Genomic DNA, 21,959 nt, shown 5'->3' with positions numbered 1-21,959 from the left:
CATGTGCCCTAATGTCTCGTCTCACATTGGAGTGAGAGTGAATAAATCAGCGACACACACACGGAACATGTTGGGAAAGGTTTGTTTCGTGGATACGGAAATGCCATTCCCGCCTACAATACATTATGTACTACAAAATGGGGTCATACATCTCCACATATAGTAGTAGGTTTGTAGGGGGGGTAATCTCGGACTCCAGGCTCACATGGGGCAATAGAAAAAAAAAATATACATATAGCTAACAAACGAAAGAGCCCAAATGATCGTGGCTCTCGCTCAGTTGGTAAAGGTGATCCCAATGGCCACACACAGACACAGGCACAAACACAGACACTGACACAGGCACAAACACAAACACAAACACAAACACAAACACAAACACAAACACAAACACAGACAAAGGCATGTGCTGGTAAAAGATGTGGTGCAATGAGATTCGAACCCACCCCCTGGTGCATGGCATGGCGTGGTAAAAAGCCATTTGGCTGCTATGCGCTACGCGGCCTTGCCACGAGCGAACTGGCGTGGCGCCACGCGTGCAGAGGGAGAGGTTGAGGGGACCAATGGTATAGTGCCACGTGTATGCCTATGTGTGTGTGTGTGTCTAGAGAGAGAGAGAGAGAGAGAGAGAGGACCACTTCCCCTGTTTTAACACTTCTTCCTCATCACCACCATCACCATCACTATCATCTCTCTCTCTCTCTCTCTCTCTCTCTGTGTCTCTCTCTTCTTGCTTACACGGCCAAATCCCTCCTGACACAGATACAGACAGACACACGCGCACGCACACGCAGACAAAGAGCTTTTAACCTCCCCAACCCATACCCCCCCCCAAAAAAAAATAAAAAAAAAATCTCCATTCTTTCTTCTTCTCGCAAGTCCCAATGCAGAAAGGCAAAGGCAAAAGCAAAAGCAAAAATCTTTCAAACTCATCCCAATCCAGGTTCATCCTCAGGTTTTTTACCCATTCAATCTGATTTACTTAATTTTGGATCGTTAATCCTTAGGTTCTTTTTCTTTTTCTTGTTGTTGGGAAACGTTAGTAGGATGTTTGTTTTATGTGGGGTGGGGGGAGGGGGGGTTAATATCCCTAAATCCAATTAAGAAAATCAACAAGGTTTCATCTTCAGGTTTATTTATTTATTTACTTACTCATGCATGGATAATTAAGCCTTAATTTTGAATTTTTTTTCTTTATTCGGTCTGTGATGATTGTTTTCTCCAGTTGGGCTTAGGATTGTTGATCCAGGAAAACAAAATAAAAAGACATAAGGCTCATCCTCAAGTTTATTTTATTTATTAGAAATCATTAATACTTATATTGTTTTTGCCTTTTTGGGATTATGAACCTTCATGAATCAAGAATCCCAAAATAAATTGACGAAACACACCCCTAACCCGACTCAGTTTCATCCTCAGGTATATTTATTTGATTTATTCATGGATAATTAATCAATAACCATTTCTTTTCCCTCTTTTGTGGGATCATTAACGTTTAGATTTTTTTTTCTTGGCAAATCCAATTAAAAAACAAAATAACCCTAACTTTACTCAGTTACATCTTCAGGTTTATCTATCAATTTAATTTATGTTTGGATCATTACTCCTTCATCTTTTGGTTTTTTTTTTTTGGAATAATTTTTTGAGTTCTTCTTTGGATCAATAATCCGAAACCTAATCGAAAAAGAAACAACCCTTATCCAACTCAGTTTCATCGTCAGGTTTATTGTTTTATTATTTATGTATGAATCATTGATCCATTATTTTTGTGGGATCGTTAATCCATACGTTTTTCTTTTTAATTGGATCAATATCTACAACCCTAACTGAATTCTGTTTTTTTCCTTCCAGGATCAATAATCCTAAAATAGTTGAAAAAAAGACCAAGCCAACATATTTTCATTCTCATGTTTATTTATTTATTTTTTGGGTCATTAATACAGAAATTTCTGCTCATTGGATAAATAATCCTAAATCTGATTGTAGAAAAACAACCCCAACCTAACTAAGTTTCATCCTCAGGTTCATTTAATTAGTTTACCTGACATTAATCCTTAACTATTCTCTCTTTATTTGGACCATTTTTCATAAGTTTTACTTTCAGATAAATGGTTTAGCATTCCTTTTGTGATTGAATCATTTGTTTCTCTGCTAATGCTTTTATTTATTTATAGTTTTTAAATAATCTTTTTAGTTTAGCATTCATCTAGCAATAAATTATTGCTTTTCAGAAATCAACAATAATTAATAATAATAAATATTATTTTCCTGTAAACATTCTAGTTAAATATCTATATGTATTCTAAGTTAAAAATTTTCTCATTATTATTTAACTGAGTAGATCAGCTGAATTTGGTAATAGTGGGAAGAAATTGGTCATCTCAGCTTGCTGATTTTAATAAGGTACTCATTGAGCGAAATTAATTACTTCTCTGCAAAGAATATAGTATTATTATTTTTCATGTCTGAATTTTTAATTCGCAGTCTAGATGAACACATTGGTAATAGTGGGGAGACATATCATAATTTCAGCCTACTGATCTCCACAAGGTATCTAACACTACACATGTATATTCTGTTGAATTATTTGTCAATGAATTGCATTGAGTAAAACGCATAATTATTGTCAACTATAGTGACTGCATCACACACAAGAGGAATAAACTTGCTTTCCAATCTCGGAATTAATTGTTCTTGAGTCACAAGACTATGGTTATTCCGGATTATTAAGCTTATCAATTAGCTAGTAGTCATCATGGATTGGAGTTCTCAGTTTGGAAATGAATTGTTTTTAAGGAAGAAAAGTATGGTTATTTCAGATAGCTAAGCTTATCACACCACAAAGCTAACAGTAACAGAAAACCAATGGGATTTGAGACTTATTTTTTTTCTGTTTCCAGAGTAGAGATATTATGGGTTGTGTGCACTCCTCGCAAGAAGATGATGGTGATAAATCATTAGGAAATGCTGTGTTTGCATTTGTGCCTACGTTGAGAGTTCCTTGCAGAAGCAGAGAGAATATTGCGCAGGCTAATCTAACCAGTGCGAGTTTTCTATCACAGCCAATGGTTGATCATCTCATCGCTTTGCGAACCCGCATTGAAGTCATTGCAAAAGGAGAAGATGCAAAGCTCAGTCTACACAAGAAGAAATCTAGCACATCATCATCTGCCAAATACCACCACAAACTGCAGCTTCACCCTCCTCCACATAATGGTAATCAATTCTACGGAAAATCACCAAAATAGCCTCCACGAATTTATTACAAAGATTTGAAAATGTATGGGTATTACAAAGATTCCATCTATCCATTTATTCTAGGGAAAATCACCACAATACCTCACAAATGCACTATCTCAGAGGGGTAGTGTGGTAATTTATTCAGTAAATACCCATCAAATTCATGCCCAGGGGTACTTTTTGGTGTTTTGTCCTTAAATCAACACTTCAATTTGATTTATGATTTGTTTCCAAAATTACTAGAATACCTGTGTAGTAGCAAATAATGAGTATTCTGGTATATATTCAAAATATTTTGATGTTTGTCCTATGCTTATGTTTATTGATCTACCTTCAAGATGGCATTGTTTTGACATGCTCTTTTATAACGGAATGTTAGCCACTCCATAACATGCATTTTAATGTCAACTGGGCATATACAAACCATGGGACGAGGAATGGTCTTCAATCTATGTCTGAATTTTGTTTTGCATTTCTGCAGATGTAACATCAACAATGACAACTGACCTTCAGCTGGCTATAGAAGAGTATATACCATTCTTACTTGCCTTGATTGATCAAGGTAAATATCTGTTTCCAAACCGACTTTCACCTGAATCTGGAGGTCTCACACATCATAAAATAAAGACTGGGAAATTTTTATGAACAAGGTTCAAAGCTGTATCTTCTCTTATGGCTGAATGACAGATAAAAAACAAGAAGCAGCATTGGTTTTTTCTTGGATGGATTCAGGCAGCCATCACCAGGTGCTTTCCATTATTCCCTGAAAAACCTTGTCCTTTTTCAACTTTTGAAGAATTTGGTTTGAATCTAACAATGTTTCATGTTGCATGATATCATATTTAACTCTTTGTGATTGGTTTTTTTATCTAGGAGACTACGATCGCTGATGCTCGGTATGAGCTGCTCTCACTGCTACATTTGCTAGCAATGCTTGCATTATCTGAGGCAAATTTTTTACTCACACCACGACCACATATGGATGGATATCCAACTAGAATTAGTGATGGTATGTTAGAGAAATTGAAGTTCTAATTTTGATTTTGCATGAATGAAAGAAAAAGGTGTCTCAGCTTATGTTAACATCAAAATCTTCACACTTCTGCTTTAGATCAGTAACTTTTTAATTTTGATATACCGGCATTACATACTTTTATGATTTATGCAGTTTACATTCTGCGATGTCCTCGTTCCATCAGAGATTTTATTTGTAAAAAGATTGAGCATCTATTGGGAAACAAGAAGAGATCATTTAAGTTTGATTTTTTTATGTCATATGTAACAGATTATTCTTTTCAAGCTGACATATTATACATATATCACATTTTAGTTATTCTGTGCTTCAGACATGTATGCATTTTGCCATAAGAAAGCAGAATATATGTGAGGAATTTGCTAAATTCCTATTACGAAAACATAAGAAACTCATTATTGTTGCAGTGGAATGTTATTATTACAGAAAACAAACGGGCTTCGTTGGATGCGTTTCTTAAAGCATCTGGAATTCTCAAGTGTGCCTTAAATTCGGTGATGACTGAGATGTCCGAAGATCTCATGTAAGCTTTAGTTCCACTAACCAAGTACTGTATTTGTATTGACTCTAGCTACTACAGGATTGGTAAAATATAGTAACAAGCAAGATTTGTATGTAAAATGTATAGATCAGATGTTTCTGTGGAATGCTTAACATTCCAAATCAGCATAAGTTACTATCTGAAATTCCCGAGTGTTCCTTAAATTCTGTGATGACAGAGATGTCCGAAGATGTCATGTAAGCTTTAGTTTCCAATAACCAAGCGCTATATTTGTAATCTCTAGCTATGTAGGATTAGTAGTGTATATTAACCTGCAAGATTTGTATGTAATATGTATGGATCAGATATTTCTGTGTAATGCTTAAAATTCCAAACCAACATAAGTTAATCGTACATTGTTTTAATGCTCTTAATGGTGTTATTATCTATAGGGAGAAGTTACCACCAAATCTACGGAAAGATACTTTGTATGCACTGTTTATGCAAACATTAGCTCAAGTATGTAATGATTTCATCCTCAGCCTTTGCAATGATTGTAATGTTTATGACTCATAACTGAACAAAGTTCATGATACTTTCAGGGCATAGAGATTCAACTCAGCTTTGCAATTGACAATGCAAAGGCAACTCTTGCTGTGAAAAGACGGCTAGCATGTGAGCAACTGACATGCTGGGAGCAGGTATTTGATCTATATTGCAATCAATTTAATGGGATTCTCTTAGTTCTTGATATCATATGGATACTTACATATCACTTTATTTGTTATTGAAAAAAGGTGAAAAATAAAATTCCAAAAACATGCGATGGACAGATATGGGGGAAAAAACACAACCTGTTTATTGATTGGAAACTTGCTGAAGCGAAGGTAAGCAATAAGGCCTGTAGTTTAATCAGTATTTGAACTATAAGGTCTTACATTAATCACTATTGTACCATATATGCATGCTAAGAATGAATTCTGGACCAAGTCAATGAATCTAGATATGAGGAGAAGTACAACATATTCAGCTTTATATTTTCGAATCGTGTCTATGAATAGAACCCTTATAGTTTGATGCCCGTGTCTGTTAAGATTTAGGCTGAGAATTGAATATTATGAAGGCCGTGCCGTGTCTGTGCAGATTTAGATCCGATTATCATGAATGTTATTTCGATGCATAACTAAAAGGTTAGATTCCAGTAGAGTTTAGGGTATAAAGTTTTGGAAATGAACAAATCAATGATGTCTTATTGAAGACTGTCTTACTTGGAAAGGAAATTGCCAGCAAGGTGCAAGTGAAAAATGCATTCACTCGTAGGTGAAAATTTTGTTTGAGTCAAGCATATTTTATCATATACATTAATTCTAGATATGAGGATTACTACACAATTGCAGCTTTATATTTTAGAATCATGCCTATATACAGGACTTTGATAGTTTGAGGGCCATATGAATGCTCAGTTTTAGGTCAAGAATTGAACAATATCAAGGTCAATATTGTGAATGTTGTTTCAGTCTGGAACAGAAACATTAGATTCCAGTAGAGTTTAAAGTATGAAGTAGTAGAAATTAACAAATGAATGATGGCTTTCTGAGAGCTCTTTTGCCTGGAAAGTAAATGTCCAGCAAGTTGCAACTAAATAATGCATGTACCTGTAGATGAAACGTTTGGTGGCAACACCAGCATATGTCTTTATTTAGATCAGTTCTAGATATGAGAAGTACTATACATTCAGCTTTATATTTAGAATCATGCCTAGATAGAGGACCCTGAGAGTTTGAAGGCTGTCTCAATTTTAGGTTAGTACTGAATAATATCAAGGTCAATATTATGAATATTGTTTCAATGTGAAACTGAAAGATAAGATTCCAGGAGAGTTTAAATCATGAACTTCCAGAAATGAACAAATGAATGATGGCTTTCCGAAACTGTTTTACTTGGAAAGTAAATGGCCAGCAAGTTGCAACTAAAGGATGCCTTCACCTGTAGGTGAAACTTTTGGTGGCGATGCAAGCATATGTCATCACGTAGATCAATTCTACAATGGATCCTACTTTAAATGCACATGTGAGTGATAATCACTTATAGAATGTACTGAGTACTGGTTTATCTTAGAAGACACTTTTCTCCTATTTCTTTTTGTAGGTTAAAAATCCAACTTTCTTCCAAGTCACATTAATGAGTATTATCACCATATATTACATTGTGCTTCGAAAATATTCTAAGATGATTTGAGAAATAGTTCAGAAGTTTGAATTACAACATCTTGATTATTCTTACATGTTTTCCAGGCAACTGCATACTATTTCCATGGACTCATATTGTATGAAAGGGCTGATGAAGACCACATGACAAAGGCAGCATTGTGTCTACAATTAGCAGATAGTTTGTTAACAGACAGCAAGACATTTTGTGCAGATTTCTGTGCCACCACTCCAGCAACAAGGTCAACTCTATTCTCTGCATGTGAATTCTGAACTAATGTTGCTTAAAATGCGAAAGTACAAAATATAAATTAAAAATCTTGTTACCAAAGCACTGCTTGCAATCCAAGAACATCCAATGATTTCAAACATATCTAATATAGTCCTGATAGGTTTACAATATCACGTCATGATTATACATTCCCTTCTCTAGTCTTATACATGGCATTCTATCACAAAATGGAAAGTTTCTTTGCATTCATCTGCAAATGGTCTGATATACTCTGATACTGTGGTTACTCTTCAGGGTTCCACCCTTGACAGGTTCGATGAAATTCTTGTCGGCAAGGATACCAAAGGATGCTTCAAATATGGGACAAATTCACGACGGCCAAAGAAATCCTACTAAGTAAGCTTCACACCTGATTGTAAGTTTTCAAAATGCAGTTCCACAAGAAAAATGGTCCTCATGGATGTGGTTGCTATTGACAAAATCACATTCACTGAGATTTTCCATCAAGACCAGTAAGTTGCCATATTATGCATCACTTAATTTCACTATCAACTATGTGAGTGACTTGTTGACGACGCACATAATTGTTGAGAGATAAAGGTATACTCTCCCAACTGATAAGGTAGAAGAGTATAAACTGTAGGTATAAGATTTTACAAGGTATTGGCAATCCCATATCATTCAATACCAAGAGCCTGTTCAAATATCCCGATAAAGATTTGATCAATAGAGAACTAGGCATCCATCCCAAAAAAAGAGATTTGAAAGAAACTACGAATCTAGAACTGCAATTCTTGTGTACATATTTTAGGATATTTTGCTAGGTAGATCCTGCCAAAACAGAAGACACAGTTGCATAGTTCAATAGAAGTGAGCTAGTTATCAATGATGCAAGCAGTATTGTCTCTACATGTGGAAGTTTGTGTTGTGAAAGCAATATAAAGGAAATTCAGGTCTGAATATGCAGATACTTTTCATCTGGAGCATACATATTAAGATCATAAGCTTAATACTTCTTTTTTCACTGTTAGTCATGGAAAGGAATGTCGACATATGAATCAAGTAAATTTCACTTCCATTCCAAAATCTTTGATCAAGAGATCTAAGATTCATATTTCTACCAAGGGAACATTCTATAAAAGGCTAGAATGCCCACATCTCTCTATTTCTCTAACATTCTTGTATGGGTATAGAGAAAGGGATGGCTTCAGCCAGACAGGCAGGTTTTCAAAAAGGAGTTCGTCATTTTGGATCACAGACTGAAGCCTTATTGAGGAAAGAATAGCCTATAAAAGGATTCTATTGTTACTTTATGGACTTCTGGAAAGCCTTTGACATTTTGCCACGTGCTCAGCTCATGCAGTGACTAGAAGCCTGTGGTGTCCTAATGCAATGGGGAATGTGTGCACTATATGAATAAGTTTCAGGAGAAGTCCCTGCGCATTATGGGTTATGGGAGTTCGTGGCTGGCATGATAAAGGTGAAACAAGCAATGCCCATTATCACCCACTTTCTATGGTCATTATATGTTTGACATTGTGTTGATCTGATTGTAAACCTTAAATCAATATGACTATATGCTGATGGCATTGTGTTGATCTCTGACTGCCTTAAGAAACTACACAGACAACTTGGTGCATTTAAAGTCATTTTGTATTGACAGATTTGTAAATAAACTTTCAGAAATTTTAATTACCACTCAAGGATAGGCAACAAAATTGAAACTGAGTTTCTTCTTAGGAGAAGATAAAATGGCACATACAAAAAATCCTATTTACATGCATAGGTGTGACATTCACTAGTCCTTGGTTCTCCCCTCTTGACTAGGAGGATGGAAAGAGCTACAGGAGTCTGCTTGTGCTTCAGTTTCTCATGGATATGTAGCTATTGGTGCCTTCGAGAGACTGTAATATATATGATTCCATGGACCACAAACAAACTCATAATTGTTTGGTATTCTTGTAACATTGACCCTTCTCGTACAGGGTAGAAACACAGTGATCGAGCCTTCAAGGGCCACATTGGAGAGATTTGTACCAACCTTTAGCCTCGATGATTGTCTACATGATATAATCCAGGTGAGCTGGGAACAGCCCCAACAGTAACGGAGGCATTATTCCAATCAATGACTGGTATCCAAAGGATTTTTGGGCGCACAAAGCAAAAATATACAGAAGGTTGGCATTTTTGTCATCCAAACAATTAGCAAAACATGGAGATAATCATCGTTCGTTTGCTGAAATAGAGAAATGCTTCCTATCACATCTTATACATATAAATGCACTGCTTCATTCCAATATAGTTTGGATTATCCACACTCTGACATAAGTGGAAAAAACTTGAGTGGTCCAAGCTCATTTCAGTAAAGTAGATAGAAGTGGATGAGCCCAACACCACCTTTCGTTCGGAACATGGATCACTATAAGGCACTCTTTTTGCATACATTGCATGATGATATACCACAAGGCCCTCTTATATGGCTACACATATCATGTGCTTAATAGTGTATAGAACAGCTCAAGTCCTCTTGTATTATGTTTCATATTCAAAGATACCAATTCCTATGCAAGTTATTGCAATACAAAGACCAACAACACTCTTAGACTGTTCTTGCTGGAAATCAAGAGACACAGTGAAGTTGGACAACAATACAACCCCGTAGACAAATCACAACTTTCATTATCTCTATTACTCATGCCCCAAATCAATGAAGGTTTACAAATCAAGTGGGGTCTCGACCACAATATTCAAAAGTGGTTACTTGCTGGAAATCAAGAGACACAGTGAAGTTGGACAACAATACAACCCTGTAGACAAATCACAACTTTCGTTATCTCTATTACTCATGCCACAAATCAATGAAGGTTTACAAATCAAGTGGGGTCTCGACCACAATATTCAAAAGTGGTTACAACATACCTTCATGTCATTGAGGATAGATATATACTATACTGTAGATATTTGATATCCATCTGTCTCATGGATTGAGAAGCACCATTGAACAGATTCACACCTGATCACATCAGTTGGAGATACAGATAGGTATGTCCAAGGCCTTATCTTCTGAGGAAAAAATGTCCTACACTAAAATAACCCCCACTCCTAGGAGCACTGCGTATGTTACTGCACAGTGATATCCGAGGACTTTTCCACTGCCTCTTTATGGAGGATTTAGACCATTCTCCAAAGTCATTGACTTCTAAGATCATGGATGTTTGGGGAGTTTTACTGATAATCCGTAGATGTAGAGTCTCTCCTGAACAGTAGCTGGTCAGCAGTGCCTGTACAAAGCTCAGATATGGAGACTTCTTTAGAAATTCATTCCAAAGAAACCTCAGTGCAAGCACAACCAACATCTGATAGAGGGATATTACTCGACCTAGCAGTTCATTTGGCCTCAAGACTTCTTTAGAAATTCATTCCAAAGAAACCTCAGTGCAAGCACAACCAACACCTGGTAGAGGGATATTGCTTGACCTGGCAGTTCATTTGGCATGGTCCATGTGCCTGAGGATATATGGATTATGACATCAAAGACATTGCCTGCATCTGGGATACATAGTATTATTTCCCGATATTATGCACGATATCCCATCTTGTTCACTAAGGACGATTGAATGTTCTACCCTCATGTATATATATATACATATATATTCATTTATATAGTTTGTATCCATGGTTCCTATATCATTGTAGTTTGATCACAATCTTGTTACATAGGGATGCTAGATTGTTTATGCCCAAGTTCTTTTTGCTCATACTTGGATAAGATTTAGATAGATGTAACATCTGGTCTCATAGGCCAATTTGTCCTTTTGAAGACATTAAATATAACATTTCATTTGTCTCCTGCATACACACATGCACATGCAACAAATACACTATTTGTAATGTTTATTATTATTATGGAATCTTATGTAAAGATATTTGGAATAGGAGGAAAGATAAAGTACCAGAATTGCCAGAATTTGCCATAGCGTTGCAACCTGAGGACTACACTCTTCCTCCTGTGGATTCTGTGTGGGATAACGTTGGTGGTGTAACCTAAGCATTCAGCTTTTGACAAATATATTACACACACCAGAAAAGAAATGTTTTCTTGGTCTGCATTCAAATGTTTTCACATTGTGTTTTGGGCCTAGCATGAAAAATAATACCCATGTAGACCTGTAAAACTCGGTCAAGGATTATAGTTATTTCAACCTAATAATCATTCACCATCGCATTCCATTTATCAATATGTCATTGTCATGATATTTATAGCTTTTCCTATTCACTTTGGCAACCTCATGTTTAGTCATATATATATATATATATAAGATTTCATTGACGAACAGTGCTTATGGTTGTATGCATGGTTTGTAAAGTTTTATAGAGTACTGTGCTTACACCTAAAGATATGGAGATAACTACTCACATAAATGATTGAATTTGTTTTTGTTGTGAATGATATATCTAATAATAAATTGAACCTCTTATCGTAACTCTTATGGCTCTGTATGTATAGCCATATGATATGGTTGTATGGATGGCTTCTAAAGTTTTATAGAGTACTGAGGTTATGTATGCCTTAAGATATGAAGATAACTACTCACGGAAATAGTTTTAAAAAAATTGTTTATAATAATATTCCTAATAATCAATTGAACCCTCTTGTTCTTATGCTAGTGTAGAAATGAAGAAATGAATACCTGCCTGAGGATTGTGTTGTAATTTTTTTTGTAGATAATATATCTAATAATAAAATGGACCCTCTTATACGCAAGGATTGTAACTCTTTCAACTTCCTTTTCATAGATTGATGTTTCCACTACATGATGCATTGTCTCACTCTTGTTCTCTGCGTGAAAGTATATGCAAACCTTGTGTTGGTTTATAGGAATACTCACCCCACTTCCTTTCTATAAATTGATGTTTCCACAAATACACTGTCTCATCATTGTTCTCTTCATGAAATGTATGATCAGTATTACAAATATAACAAAATGGAAATGCAAATACTACTGAAAACATGACAAATGCATGTATGTAAACCTTGATAACAAAATGGAAATGCAAGTTTTATCAAGTTTTATTCCACCCAAGTTTTATCATGTCAAAATGATTTCTTTTACAAAGTATGCTACATAAAAATATTTAACTGTTCCCTCATAAACATCAACCAAAACACTGCACTCTCAACACTTGATCCAAGCAGCCATAAAAATAACTGCTAATCTTGGAACTCGTCATCAATTACATATAAAACCATTCTTTCATGTGACTTACAATGGACTTCATTGCCTTCCATATATGGATCATTCTTTGATTAACTCCATGAATAGATTATCTTTGACAAGATTGGTGATTAATTACATGAATAGATGATCTTTGACAAGATTGGTGACTTACGCATGTAGATCATCAATAGGATATATAGATTATTCTTCACAAGATAGGTAGGTGACCATGCACACTCATTGCCACAGCTGTAAGAAAGTTACACTAGACATTATTGTATGGTTCCAACCAAACTACAACTTTGGTGTCCCATGAACTACCTCTTCAGCATTTATGTAAGATCTTTTCTTAGATCACAAGGCCATCCAAGATCATAGAGGAAGTAGAGCTGCAATTTCAAGATTAATGTTGCCATCGTTGAAAGCTAATTTCTTAACCTCAAGGGAAATAATATTATCATTCTGATACAAAAATTCACAGCTTCATTTCTTTCCGCTTCTATAATTTCTTAACTTTGGATAAAAACAATACTATCATTGTGATACTAAAAATTATATAGCTACCAAGACTAATGTTGGCCCCCCCTGAAAGGCATTTTCTTACCTTCAACGAAAACACTATTACCATTTCATACAAGAACTCACTGCTTCAGTTCTTTTTGCTTATCTTTATGAAGACTAATCTTGCCTCCTGAAATTTCTTCAAGACTAATGTTGCACCCTTGAAGGCAATTTCGTAACTTCAAAAAAAACAATATTATCGTTCTGATATAAATATTTATATACTTCAGTGCGCCCAGCTTATCATTATCAATGAAAGATTTCTTCAAGACTAATCTTGCTACTGTTGAAAGGTAATTTCTTATCTTCAATGAAAAATATTTCATCACAATACAAAAATTGATAGCTTCAATGCTTTTGGCTTATCAGTAGTACCAACATGAAAAAAAAAGGAGATGGAGAGAGCAAGTTAGTTCTATCATTTTAAGGTGCATTTGGAATTCCCACTATAACCAAAATTCTTGGTAGTAGAAATTTCTCCATTAACATTCTGCTGCTCTTATTTTGACACAACTGTTCCTACTCCCTGTAGCTCATTGGAGGCACTTGTTCATTCCTCTCATGTTGTTCAAGAATGCTAACCTACTTTTCTCTCTACATTTTATACATCAGGAGTGAAGATAGAAGATTATCAGTATTGCGCTCACAGTAACATTTATAACAGTTCTATGCATTCCCATACTGTCAGGTACATTTATTGCGGCTTATGGCACTTTGTACATTTCCATCTACATTCCATTAGGAAAAAAGGAATGTAAGCTTGGCTTTTGTTGAATCATATGTATATCTGCATGTATAGATACAAATCCATATAAAGATAGGCAGCTAACAAGTTCGGAAAACAAATATACTTTTATGCAGGAAGAAGTTCAATAGCCTAAACAGCTCAAGAGTAGATGAAGCTACAGATTATGCGGTGACAAAATTGAGCATGCACACAGACCATGGATACCAATGCAAATTAATACACTCAACAATCAAAGACGCTGAAATTAATCTTCACCTTCTTGAGAGAGCTACAACTCAACTCCTGCTCATCCATTGTAGAAAAGAAGATGAAGTTGTGAGTCAGAAATTTCTCTTGATTTCTTTAACTCAAATCAATCGTTGAAGTCCTCATAGCGCGACGATGTGTCAGATGATATCTCCTCACAGCTTTGAAGTGATGGTGACATCTGAGCTGTCTCTTTAAATATCATAGACCCTGAAAAGAAAAAACAAATGAACCCTTATCAAATGGATATGAGAAATGAAATAAAATAAAATATTATTTTAATGTCTTCAAAACGCCAAAGTAACCTATCTGGCCAAATGCTAAATCCATGTGTCTATCTGACTCTTATAAAAATCTTGTAAAAGGGAGAGAGACCTCTATGTCGTGTACTTGCAAGCAACTTTATGGTACGTCGACGAATCAGCCGCTTTACTTTGGTCATGCTTGGCTGTCTTGAGAACGTAGAAGAATCAGCTTCAGTTCTTTCTATCCCGTCACCGTCTGATGTGCCTTCACCATCAATATGTTTTTGTTTTGAGCCCTCTGCTCTTGTTTTCTTGCGTTGTGAATTGAAAAGTACCCGCACGGATGACACGAATCCTTCACCTGCACGATCTTGTGGCCTTTTGAGCTCGCTATCACTGGAGCTAGACTCATCACCATGATACTCTGCTTGCAGTTTCTTTTTGAACTTCCTTCTCTATAGCCAGTAACTTCAATTAGCTAGAATGAATACTAAATGCAAGAACAATTTTCAGACGATGCCTTCTTATAAAATTACTCAAGAGTCCATCCAAATTACTATAAAATTAACAGTAGACACCAAAAAAAGTACAATTTCATTCCCTAGATTCCTCTCCTGCACGTGCATTCTGCCTAACAAGATTGACGAAATCCAATTCAGGGTTTTGAGAGAGAGATTTTGTGATAGTAAAGCAAAATACATCAGGCACTTCACTAATCCAAGAAGGGATCTCCTCTCAGGACCAGTGGTTGGCCAGGTTGCTTCAGCAAGTGCCTACCAGAAGAAAGTGGCAGTTTAAGGAGACCAAATCACTCTTGGAAGGAAAGGAGACGAGAAAGGGAGGTGGCAAAACCTATTAGTCAAAAAAGGGACACCAAAACACAAAAAGAAGAAAGTTATCGAATCTGGTCTATGGGGCACCATATCATGTTTCCAAACACTGATCATCAAATCATGCATTTCTGCATCTTCAATGCCGAAATCATTCCTGCAACTTTTATAGTTCTGTCCAAGAAATGATGAACATATGTATCAACAGTCATCCCATGGTTGTACTAATAGGGCTTGGGGAAAATATATGTAACAACCTAAAATAAGTTGCCTAACATCATTTAAATCTACGTAAACAATGCAACCAATTCCTCTGAAAGTTAAAACTTATCTGTATAAATCAATTAGATAGTTATGCTTAAGATCAGACCCCCCTATTAATGAACCTTTTCTTTTAGTGGAGACACTGCCATGTTCTTCAACTTAGGATAGAACATCCTTCAATAGCAAAAAGTGAGATAGGAATCTAGGGTTTTTAGCCTTTAAGAACCAAAACAGACAAATAGATTTTATTTGTGTTCTCATTATTTATAATGTCTCTAGTGACACTAGCCAGTTTTTTTTTTCTATTAGCAGTAGAACAGATTTATGTTATTTTCCGGATATCCATTGTTCCCATAATCATTGTTTAGCAGCACATTTAAAAATAGTTTCCATAAATTCGTTATCAAACATTTTCAAGAAGGCTGAAATATACTCATGTTTCATATGATAAAATTTATATTTCATAGACAAAAAGACTAGCAACATCAACCTGTGCTCCAACTAAAGATTTGCAAATACTCCAAACAACATGTTTTGTAATTTCATCGAACAGCTTTCGCCAAGTTCCACTGAATTCACCACGTGTGAACGTGTCTAGGAGAAACCTCTTCTCATTAGCACTGAACATTGACCCCTCATATGTAATAAGAAGTTCGACCTGCAATGAAGAAGGATTCAGCTCAATAGAAACATACCATCACTTCGTATCCGACACATAATAAAATTTAAAAAATCTGTGTAGCCAATACAGACAGATACAATGGATAGAAAGCAAATCTGTGACCCCAATGAGAGCCAAATTCCAAAAAGGCCTCCCATCAGATTATCAACACGAGAGCATCATGGGAAATCAGCAGAGTGAGGAACTCAGACATTAGCTCTGAAAGGTGTAGGCTATCAAATGTGCACCATATTTCATGAGCCCTTCCAAGCAAAGACTACATGACAGCCAAAATATAGACCATACTTGAGAAAAGACTTTCTGCACTATAGACCATATCTTTACTCTTAAGGTGTAAGATATATCCACTTTAGACTGTACTGTCAAACATGACAAAGGCTATATACACAGTTTATGCACAACTGGTAGGTCACTTGGGTTACACAAACCCTCATGTATGCCGCACCACCTATATTTTGACATCAGGTGTGAACATAGATAGCTACACATCCCATGGTAATGGAGGCAGTCTTTCAGATTCTCCTGCAAACATGTCATAAAAGTCAGAAAAATACTCAATGGTTCGGTTATAGAATGATTATCATCCTTCCTGAAACCGCAGGATTCTTAGACAGGACATGTGGCAGCTCTAGAATCTAGACACAGGAAACCAAGTTATATGCATCAATTCGCAGGAGGATCCAAGAGAAGGTTCTCTACGTTAGATCATACATTCACACTTAGAACTATCATTGATGATGAAAAGGGCCGTAACAGATGGATTAATTGTTACTTTGGGGATTTCCACATTTAACATGATTCATAATTTAGGTTTTGCTACAATAGGATCATAAGTTTTTACTGATTATGTGCAGTTTCCAGACAAAATAGACCAGTTTAGATATAGAAGGTAAAAAATGTGCTGCTTTCCAATGTGTTGTTAGCAAACAGGAGATCAGTTAAAAAATGCAAAGCAAAAATATGCTCTTAAAGTAAAGGCCTTGATGTGCAAGTTATGTCAAGAGTTTCATCACATGGCTATTAAAATCTCTACTATGAGTCATGAGCTCATGCTTTTGTATCGCAGTTATCATCAAATGGGTAATTGGCTATCAGTATATTCAATTTAAACATATGAAGTTAATTTAAACGTACGAAGTCAAATGCTGAAAACTTGTCATATTCCAAAACTTTCACACCTGGGTGATTTTGATGTTGTGGATTTCAAGATTAGTATGGGAAATCCGTGATCTGGCGAACTTTTTTTCATCACGTGACGCCAATGGTTTATGTAATTTGTTGACTCGAGAATTGCCTCTAGACTTGTGAGATCCATTTTCGTTTTTATTTAACAATGGTTGGTAATTGTGATGTGCACTGTCACTCTCCTCCAAGGGAACATTGTTCCTAGACAAGCATACTGAACCAGTGTCCTTTTTCTGCAACTCGATTCCAAGATATTCAGGTAGATTATCCTCTTGAATTCTATCGAATGATGATTTTACAGGTTTAATGTCTCTCTGCATAGAAGCAAAAAAACACGTTATTACATTTCATTTAAGGATTAATTTTGCTAACAATGAGCAGAGACAATAATCGTGTAAACTAGATATTTATATTTAGGAGGTTGAAGCTAAATATATCCTTGAGATTCATGATGGGCATGTTTTTGAAATGCCAAAAGTACCTTCTAATAATGTACTTCCAAAAAGGCTTCTAGCATCACATAAGATATAAGTCAAACTAGCAACATAGCATGTAATAAGTACAGAAATATTGCTCCATATCATGGCAGTTCTGGTACTTCAGAGCAGCTCCATGGGAAGGAAAAGATATACATACAGCTGTTCTATTTTTTGAAAGTAAAGTCTCTCATTAATTCAGAATGCACAGAATATGCCAAAACTCCACCATCTTTATTATCTGTCTTCGACATTCTCTCTCTTCCTAGATTCTTCTCTCTCTAGAATCAGCAACTCTTTAAATGCCTTCTCTCTCTTCCACTTTTCCAAGATATTCCCCTTATTCCTCGTTTATTGTACCTGTTTGGTAGTACAAGAGTCACTTAACTACCAAACAACCATTTCACCCAAGTTCCCCAATTTTGTATGAATAGGATATACCAGCCTCTTTTGTAAGAACTTTATTTTTTCTGCTACTTGCAAACAGGCTCTACTCTTTGGCTGTGTCCCTACTCTTTGCAACTATTTTGCTACTGCTGTCTAACAGCCTTTCTCACATAGTTGTGGAGTTTATAATGGCATGCTAGTTTTTTATCCTTTTGCACCCCTAGACAAAGTTACCCTAGGATTGTCAAAGTCATTGCATAAAGCAGCCACAAATGCCTTGCCTCACAGAATGGCTAATGCCCCCAAACTTGGTAGAGTCATACAAAAGAAGAGTTGGTATGATGAGGAATGTCGTGACAGAAGGAGATGCTTGCAGCACAAAGTAACTCAGGGTATTAATACATACAAACAAGCAAGAACAATCTTCCAATGCCTTGTAAGGAAGAAGAATAAATTGTATTTAGCCAAATTTGAAGATCATTTGTATTGCTTGTTTCTAGGAAAACAAAGTACAAGCACATGGAAAATGTTTAATGAAAGAACCTACCACACATACAAACAAGCAAGAGCAACCTTCCAAGGCATTGTAAGGAAGAAGAATAAATTGTATTTAGCTAAATTTGAAGATCATTTGTATTGTTTGTTTCTAGGTGTGGTATGAATATGCAAAAGTACTATACGATATCTCCGGGAAGCCTTCACTTCCCCACCCACATGGCTCACTCCCACATGAATCCACCTTTTCTACTCCATAATGTAAGAAAAGCCATTGATCGGTTACAATTCGGGAAGGCCCAAGATCATGATGGATTGGTAGGTGAGCGCTTTATCTATGCCCATGACATCTTGCTCCCATTGTTAGCACAAATCCTTAATAGAGATGTGTGTGAAGGTTTCCCAACTAGATAGACAGAACATACCATGTGCCAATCCTCAAGAGTGGAGACCCCATGATGTTAAGCAATTAAAGGACAATCATGATTGGGCATTACTTGGCTAAACTATATGCCTTGATCCTAGAGTCGGAATTGAGTATATGGGCAGAGAGAAATGGCTAGCATTCAGCTGGACAGGCAGGGTTTTGGAAGAGGTTCACAACTTTGGATCACATATTGATTGACCCCCGAGCTCTTATTGAGGGCAGAGCCCATAATAAGAGGATTTAGTGCTGCTCTTTGTGGACTTTCGAAAAGCCTTTGACACTGGCAGGCACTCAGCTTATGCAATGGCTAGAAGCCCTTGGTGTCCCTATAGATATGCAATGGCAAATCTATGCACTCAGGAAAAGTGTGGACTCCCGATGGTTTGTGAGAGGCTGTGGCTAGCACAATCAGATTAAAACAAAGATACCCATTATCGCCCACTCTGTTCGGTTAATATTATAGATGAGGAGGTATCGCATACTATAGAGAGATATGGGGATTTCGGAGCATTCCTAGCAGGTATAACTATACAAATATTACTATATGCTGATGATATTGAGATAAATTCCGACTCTCTGGAAGAACTACAGAGACATCTAAATTCCTTAATAAGTATTCCGTACAGACAAAGGGTTGTCGATAAACATGGATAAAACTAATGTGATGGTGTTTAACACCACGCAAGCATGGGTAGCAAGATCAGAACCAGAAATCTTCTTAGGAGAGGAAAAGGTGGCATACACATGCCCCTACACATACCTAGGAGTACCATCTAAGGGCCTAGGTTCTCCTTACAACAGGCTGCTTGTGCCTGACTTTCTCGTGGGCTAGGTTCCCATTTGCAGTTCCAAGAGCCACGAACTAAACTGTGACTATCTGATACACTTGTAACACCAACTCTTCTCTATGGCTTAGAAACATGGGGATTGAGTCTTAACAAGGCAAATCATTGAAATGATTTAGAGAAACCTTTAGCTTCATGGAGACATGATTGCCCCAAAATATGACTTGGCAAGAAGATGGCGCACTATAAGACACTTTTTACACACATAGGAGGATCGATTCATCATCAAGCCATCTTGTATAGAAATACATCTATACTATGTGCTGCAAAGTGTGACAGGGCAGCTGCAAACTTCATCACATCAATTAGAGTTTGAGGTAGGGAATATATCCATGAATACCTCCAGAAGAAAGAATTTGCTAATTGTGTCATTAGGGAGTGGAATCTTTAGAACACTACATTTGTCAGTTTAGTGTTTTTTATGAAATAAGAGGGAGATACCATTGCCTCTTTAAACAAAGGCTTTGGCCCATTATGGAATATGAGAACCAACGGTGCTTGGGACTTTTCTTGCTAGAACTCAAGAGACACAGGGAGAAGTTGTTGAAGGACTACAGTACAGCCACACAAGCTCATCAACAAAGAACAATGCCAAATTTCTTTAGCTCCATCACTCCTACTCATGCTACAAGTCAACCATGGGTTACACAAATGGGCTCCCAACCAGGACATATCACAGGGGTTACAATAGATCGGGCAATTGCATTTGTCATGCATGTAGGCCTTAGCCCCAAGGTTACTCAAGTATTGCTTTATGGAGTAGAAGTGTTGGGAATAAAGGGCCATCATGCCTTTTATTAGTGCACGAGTGTGAACGCACTCGTAGCACATTTTGACTTGTATATACATATATATATATAAAAACCAAAATAAAGTATGGGACAAGACAGTGTGCATCTCAAAGACGAGACAACACTTAAGATGTAATCTCCTATTTGGTCTTATAGGCCATTTTGGACTCTTAAAAGACGTTAATATATCTTTCTTTCTCCCTTTGTCTCTCACTCGGACTCTCTCCCTCTCTGGTTGACCTAAATCCTAATCCTCGTGCTACCCTTCAAACTGGTATCAGAGTAGAGCAGGTTAGAGCAGGTTAGAGCAAGTCACTTTTTCTGCAGAGCAGGTCACATTTTGACCGTGTACAGTAGAAACATCTTGTAGGCTTTGACAATGCATGTACAACAGATATTGCCTCTGAAAAGTTATCTGCAGATCTCAAATTTTATGTTTTCAGTGTGGCTATATATCGTTGGTTGGTACTTGTTTGTACTTTAGTTCACTCGTGTGAGAGTCTAGGCTTAGTTTTTATTTTGCTTAAGTTTTGGTCCTACTTTTGGGCTGAGAAATCATGATTGGTAGCAGTGACAGTAGCCATCTTATGCACATCAAGAAGCTTGAGGGTGCACATAACTTTGCGATATGAAAAAAGCAGTGCTACATCCTGTTGCAGAAGAAGCATGCAAAGCCTATTAAAGTCAAAGGGGTAAAGCCTACAAATATAGACCACAATGATTGGCAAGAGTTGAACAAGCTTGCACGCTCGACTATTGAGTTGTATATTGTTGATGCCTTGTTGTTTAATATTGAAGGTTTGGACTCTGTCTATTCTATATGGACTAGACTAGAGGAACTATATGCCCATAAGATGGCAGCTAGCAAAGTTTATTGGCTTAAGAAACTTATGGATTTGCACATGACAGAGGGCACACCCATGTCAACTCACTTGAGTGAGTTCAATTCCATTTTCAGCCGGTTGGTTGCCTTGAAATTCATCATTGATAATGAGTTTAAGGCCACGTTTTTACTTTGCACCTTGCCAAAATGTTAGGATACTTTTAGAATTGCTATGAGCAATTCAAATGCGATGCTTCTTTATGCCAATGTAGAGAGTTCTCTACTCATGGAAGAGATGAGTCGGCAGAACAATGCATCCAATAAGTCCTCTAGTGTGTTGCATACTAGGGATAGGTCACAACAAAGAGGCAAATTTGATAGTTATGGCTGTAGTAAATCACGTGGTAAAGATGTAGAATGCCATCACTGTGGCAAAAAGGGTCACTTTAAACGTGATTGTTTCAAATGGAAGAAAGAGAATGAAAGGGCAACAAGGTAGATGATTGCATAGAAGAAAGAAAGAAAGAAAGAAAGAAAGATAT

At 36.6% G+C, this 21,959-nt stretch overlaps 2 protein-coding genes and 1 long non-coding RNA gene across 4 annotated transcripts in view; 1 reads left to right on the top strand and 2 right to left on the bottom strand.

Annotated features, from left to right (window-relative positions):
* Window positions 1-21,959, bottom strand: part of SAB (HYPERSENSITIVE TO PI STARVATION 4) — a 62,051-nt gene that overhangs the window by 12,623 nt on the left and 27,469 nt on the right. The window contains exons 21-25 of one of the 2 annotated variants that reach the window (XM_087325411.1): window positions 17,167-17,487; window positions 15,797-15,964; window positions 14,343-14,667; window positions 13,977-14,177; window positions 13,260-13,760 (exon numbers count right to left, since the gene is read on the bottom strand). The exons of the other annotated variant lie outside the window; for it this stretch is intronic. Of the exons in view, the coding sequence (XP_087181537.1) occupies window positions 14,074-14,177; window positions 14,343-14,667; window positions 15,797-15,964; window positions 17,167-17,487 (918 nt within the window). The 3' untranslated portion in view covers window positions 13,260-13,760; window positions 13,977-14,073. Of the gene's footprint in view, window positions 1-13,259; window positions 13,761-13,976; window positions 14,178-14,342; window positions 14,668-15,796; window positions 15,965-17,166; window positions 17,488-21,959 lie in introns of those variants that run through there. 2 annotated transcript variants of the gene reach the window in all.
* LOC147858700 (uncharacterized) lies at window positions 819-11,427 on the top strand. The gene is made up of 14 exons (XM_087325612.1): window positions 819-955; window positions 2,342-2,403; window positions 2,901-3,216; window positions 3,722-3,802; window positions 3,928-3,986; window positions 4,114-4,249; window positions 4,700-4,796; window positions 4,907-5,011; window positions 5,207-5,273; window positions 5,357-5,455; window positions 5,552-5,641; window positions 7,049-7,203; window positions 7,488-7,589; window positions 11,130-11,427. The coding sequence occupies exons 3-14, from the start codon at window positions 2,913-2,915 to the stop codon at window positions 11,239-11,241; spliced, it is 1,407 nt and encodes a 468-aa protein (XP_087181738.1). The 5' UTR covers window positions 819-955; window positions 2,342-2,403; window positions 2,901-2,912; the 3' UTR covers window positions 11,242-11,427.
* Window positions 13,260-13,968, bottom strand: LOC147858699 (uncharacterized). The gene is made up of 2 exons (XR_015530323.1): window positions 13,857-13,968; window positions 13,260-13,823 (listed from the first exon to the last, which is right to left on the bottom strand). It is a non-coding gene; the product is annotated as an uncharacterized LOC147858699 (long non-coding RNA).

The sequence above is a fragment of the Azolla caroliniana genome, unplaced genomic scaffold, assembly GCF_043228905.1.
Source record: "Azolla caroliniana isolate FFs.n. ecotype wild unplaced genomic scaffold, voAzoCaro1.0.p SCAF_10, whole genome shotgun sequence".
NCBI lineage: Eukaryota > Viridiplantae > Streptophyta > Polypodiopsida > Salviniales > Salviniaceae > Azolla > Azolla caroliniana.
The sequence above is the reverse complement of the archived record's forward strand: the minus strand, read 5'-3'. Positions and strand labels throughout refer to the sequence as shown.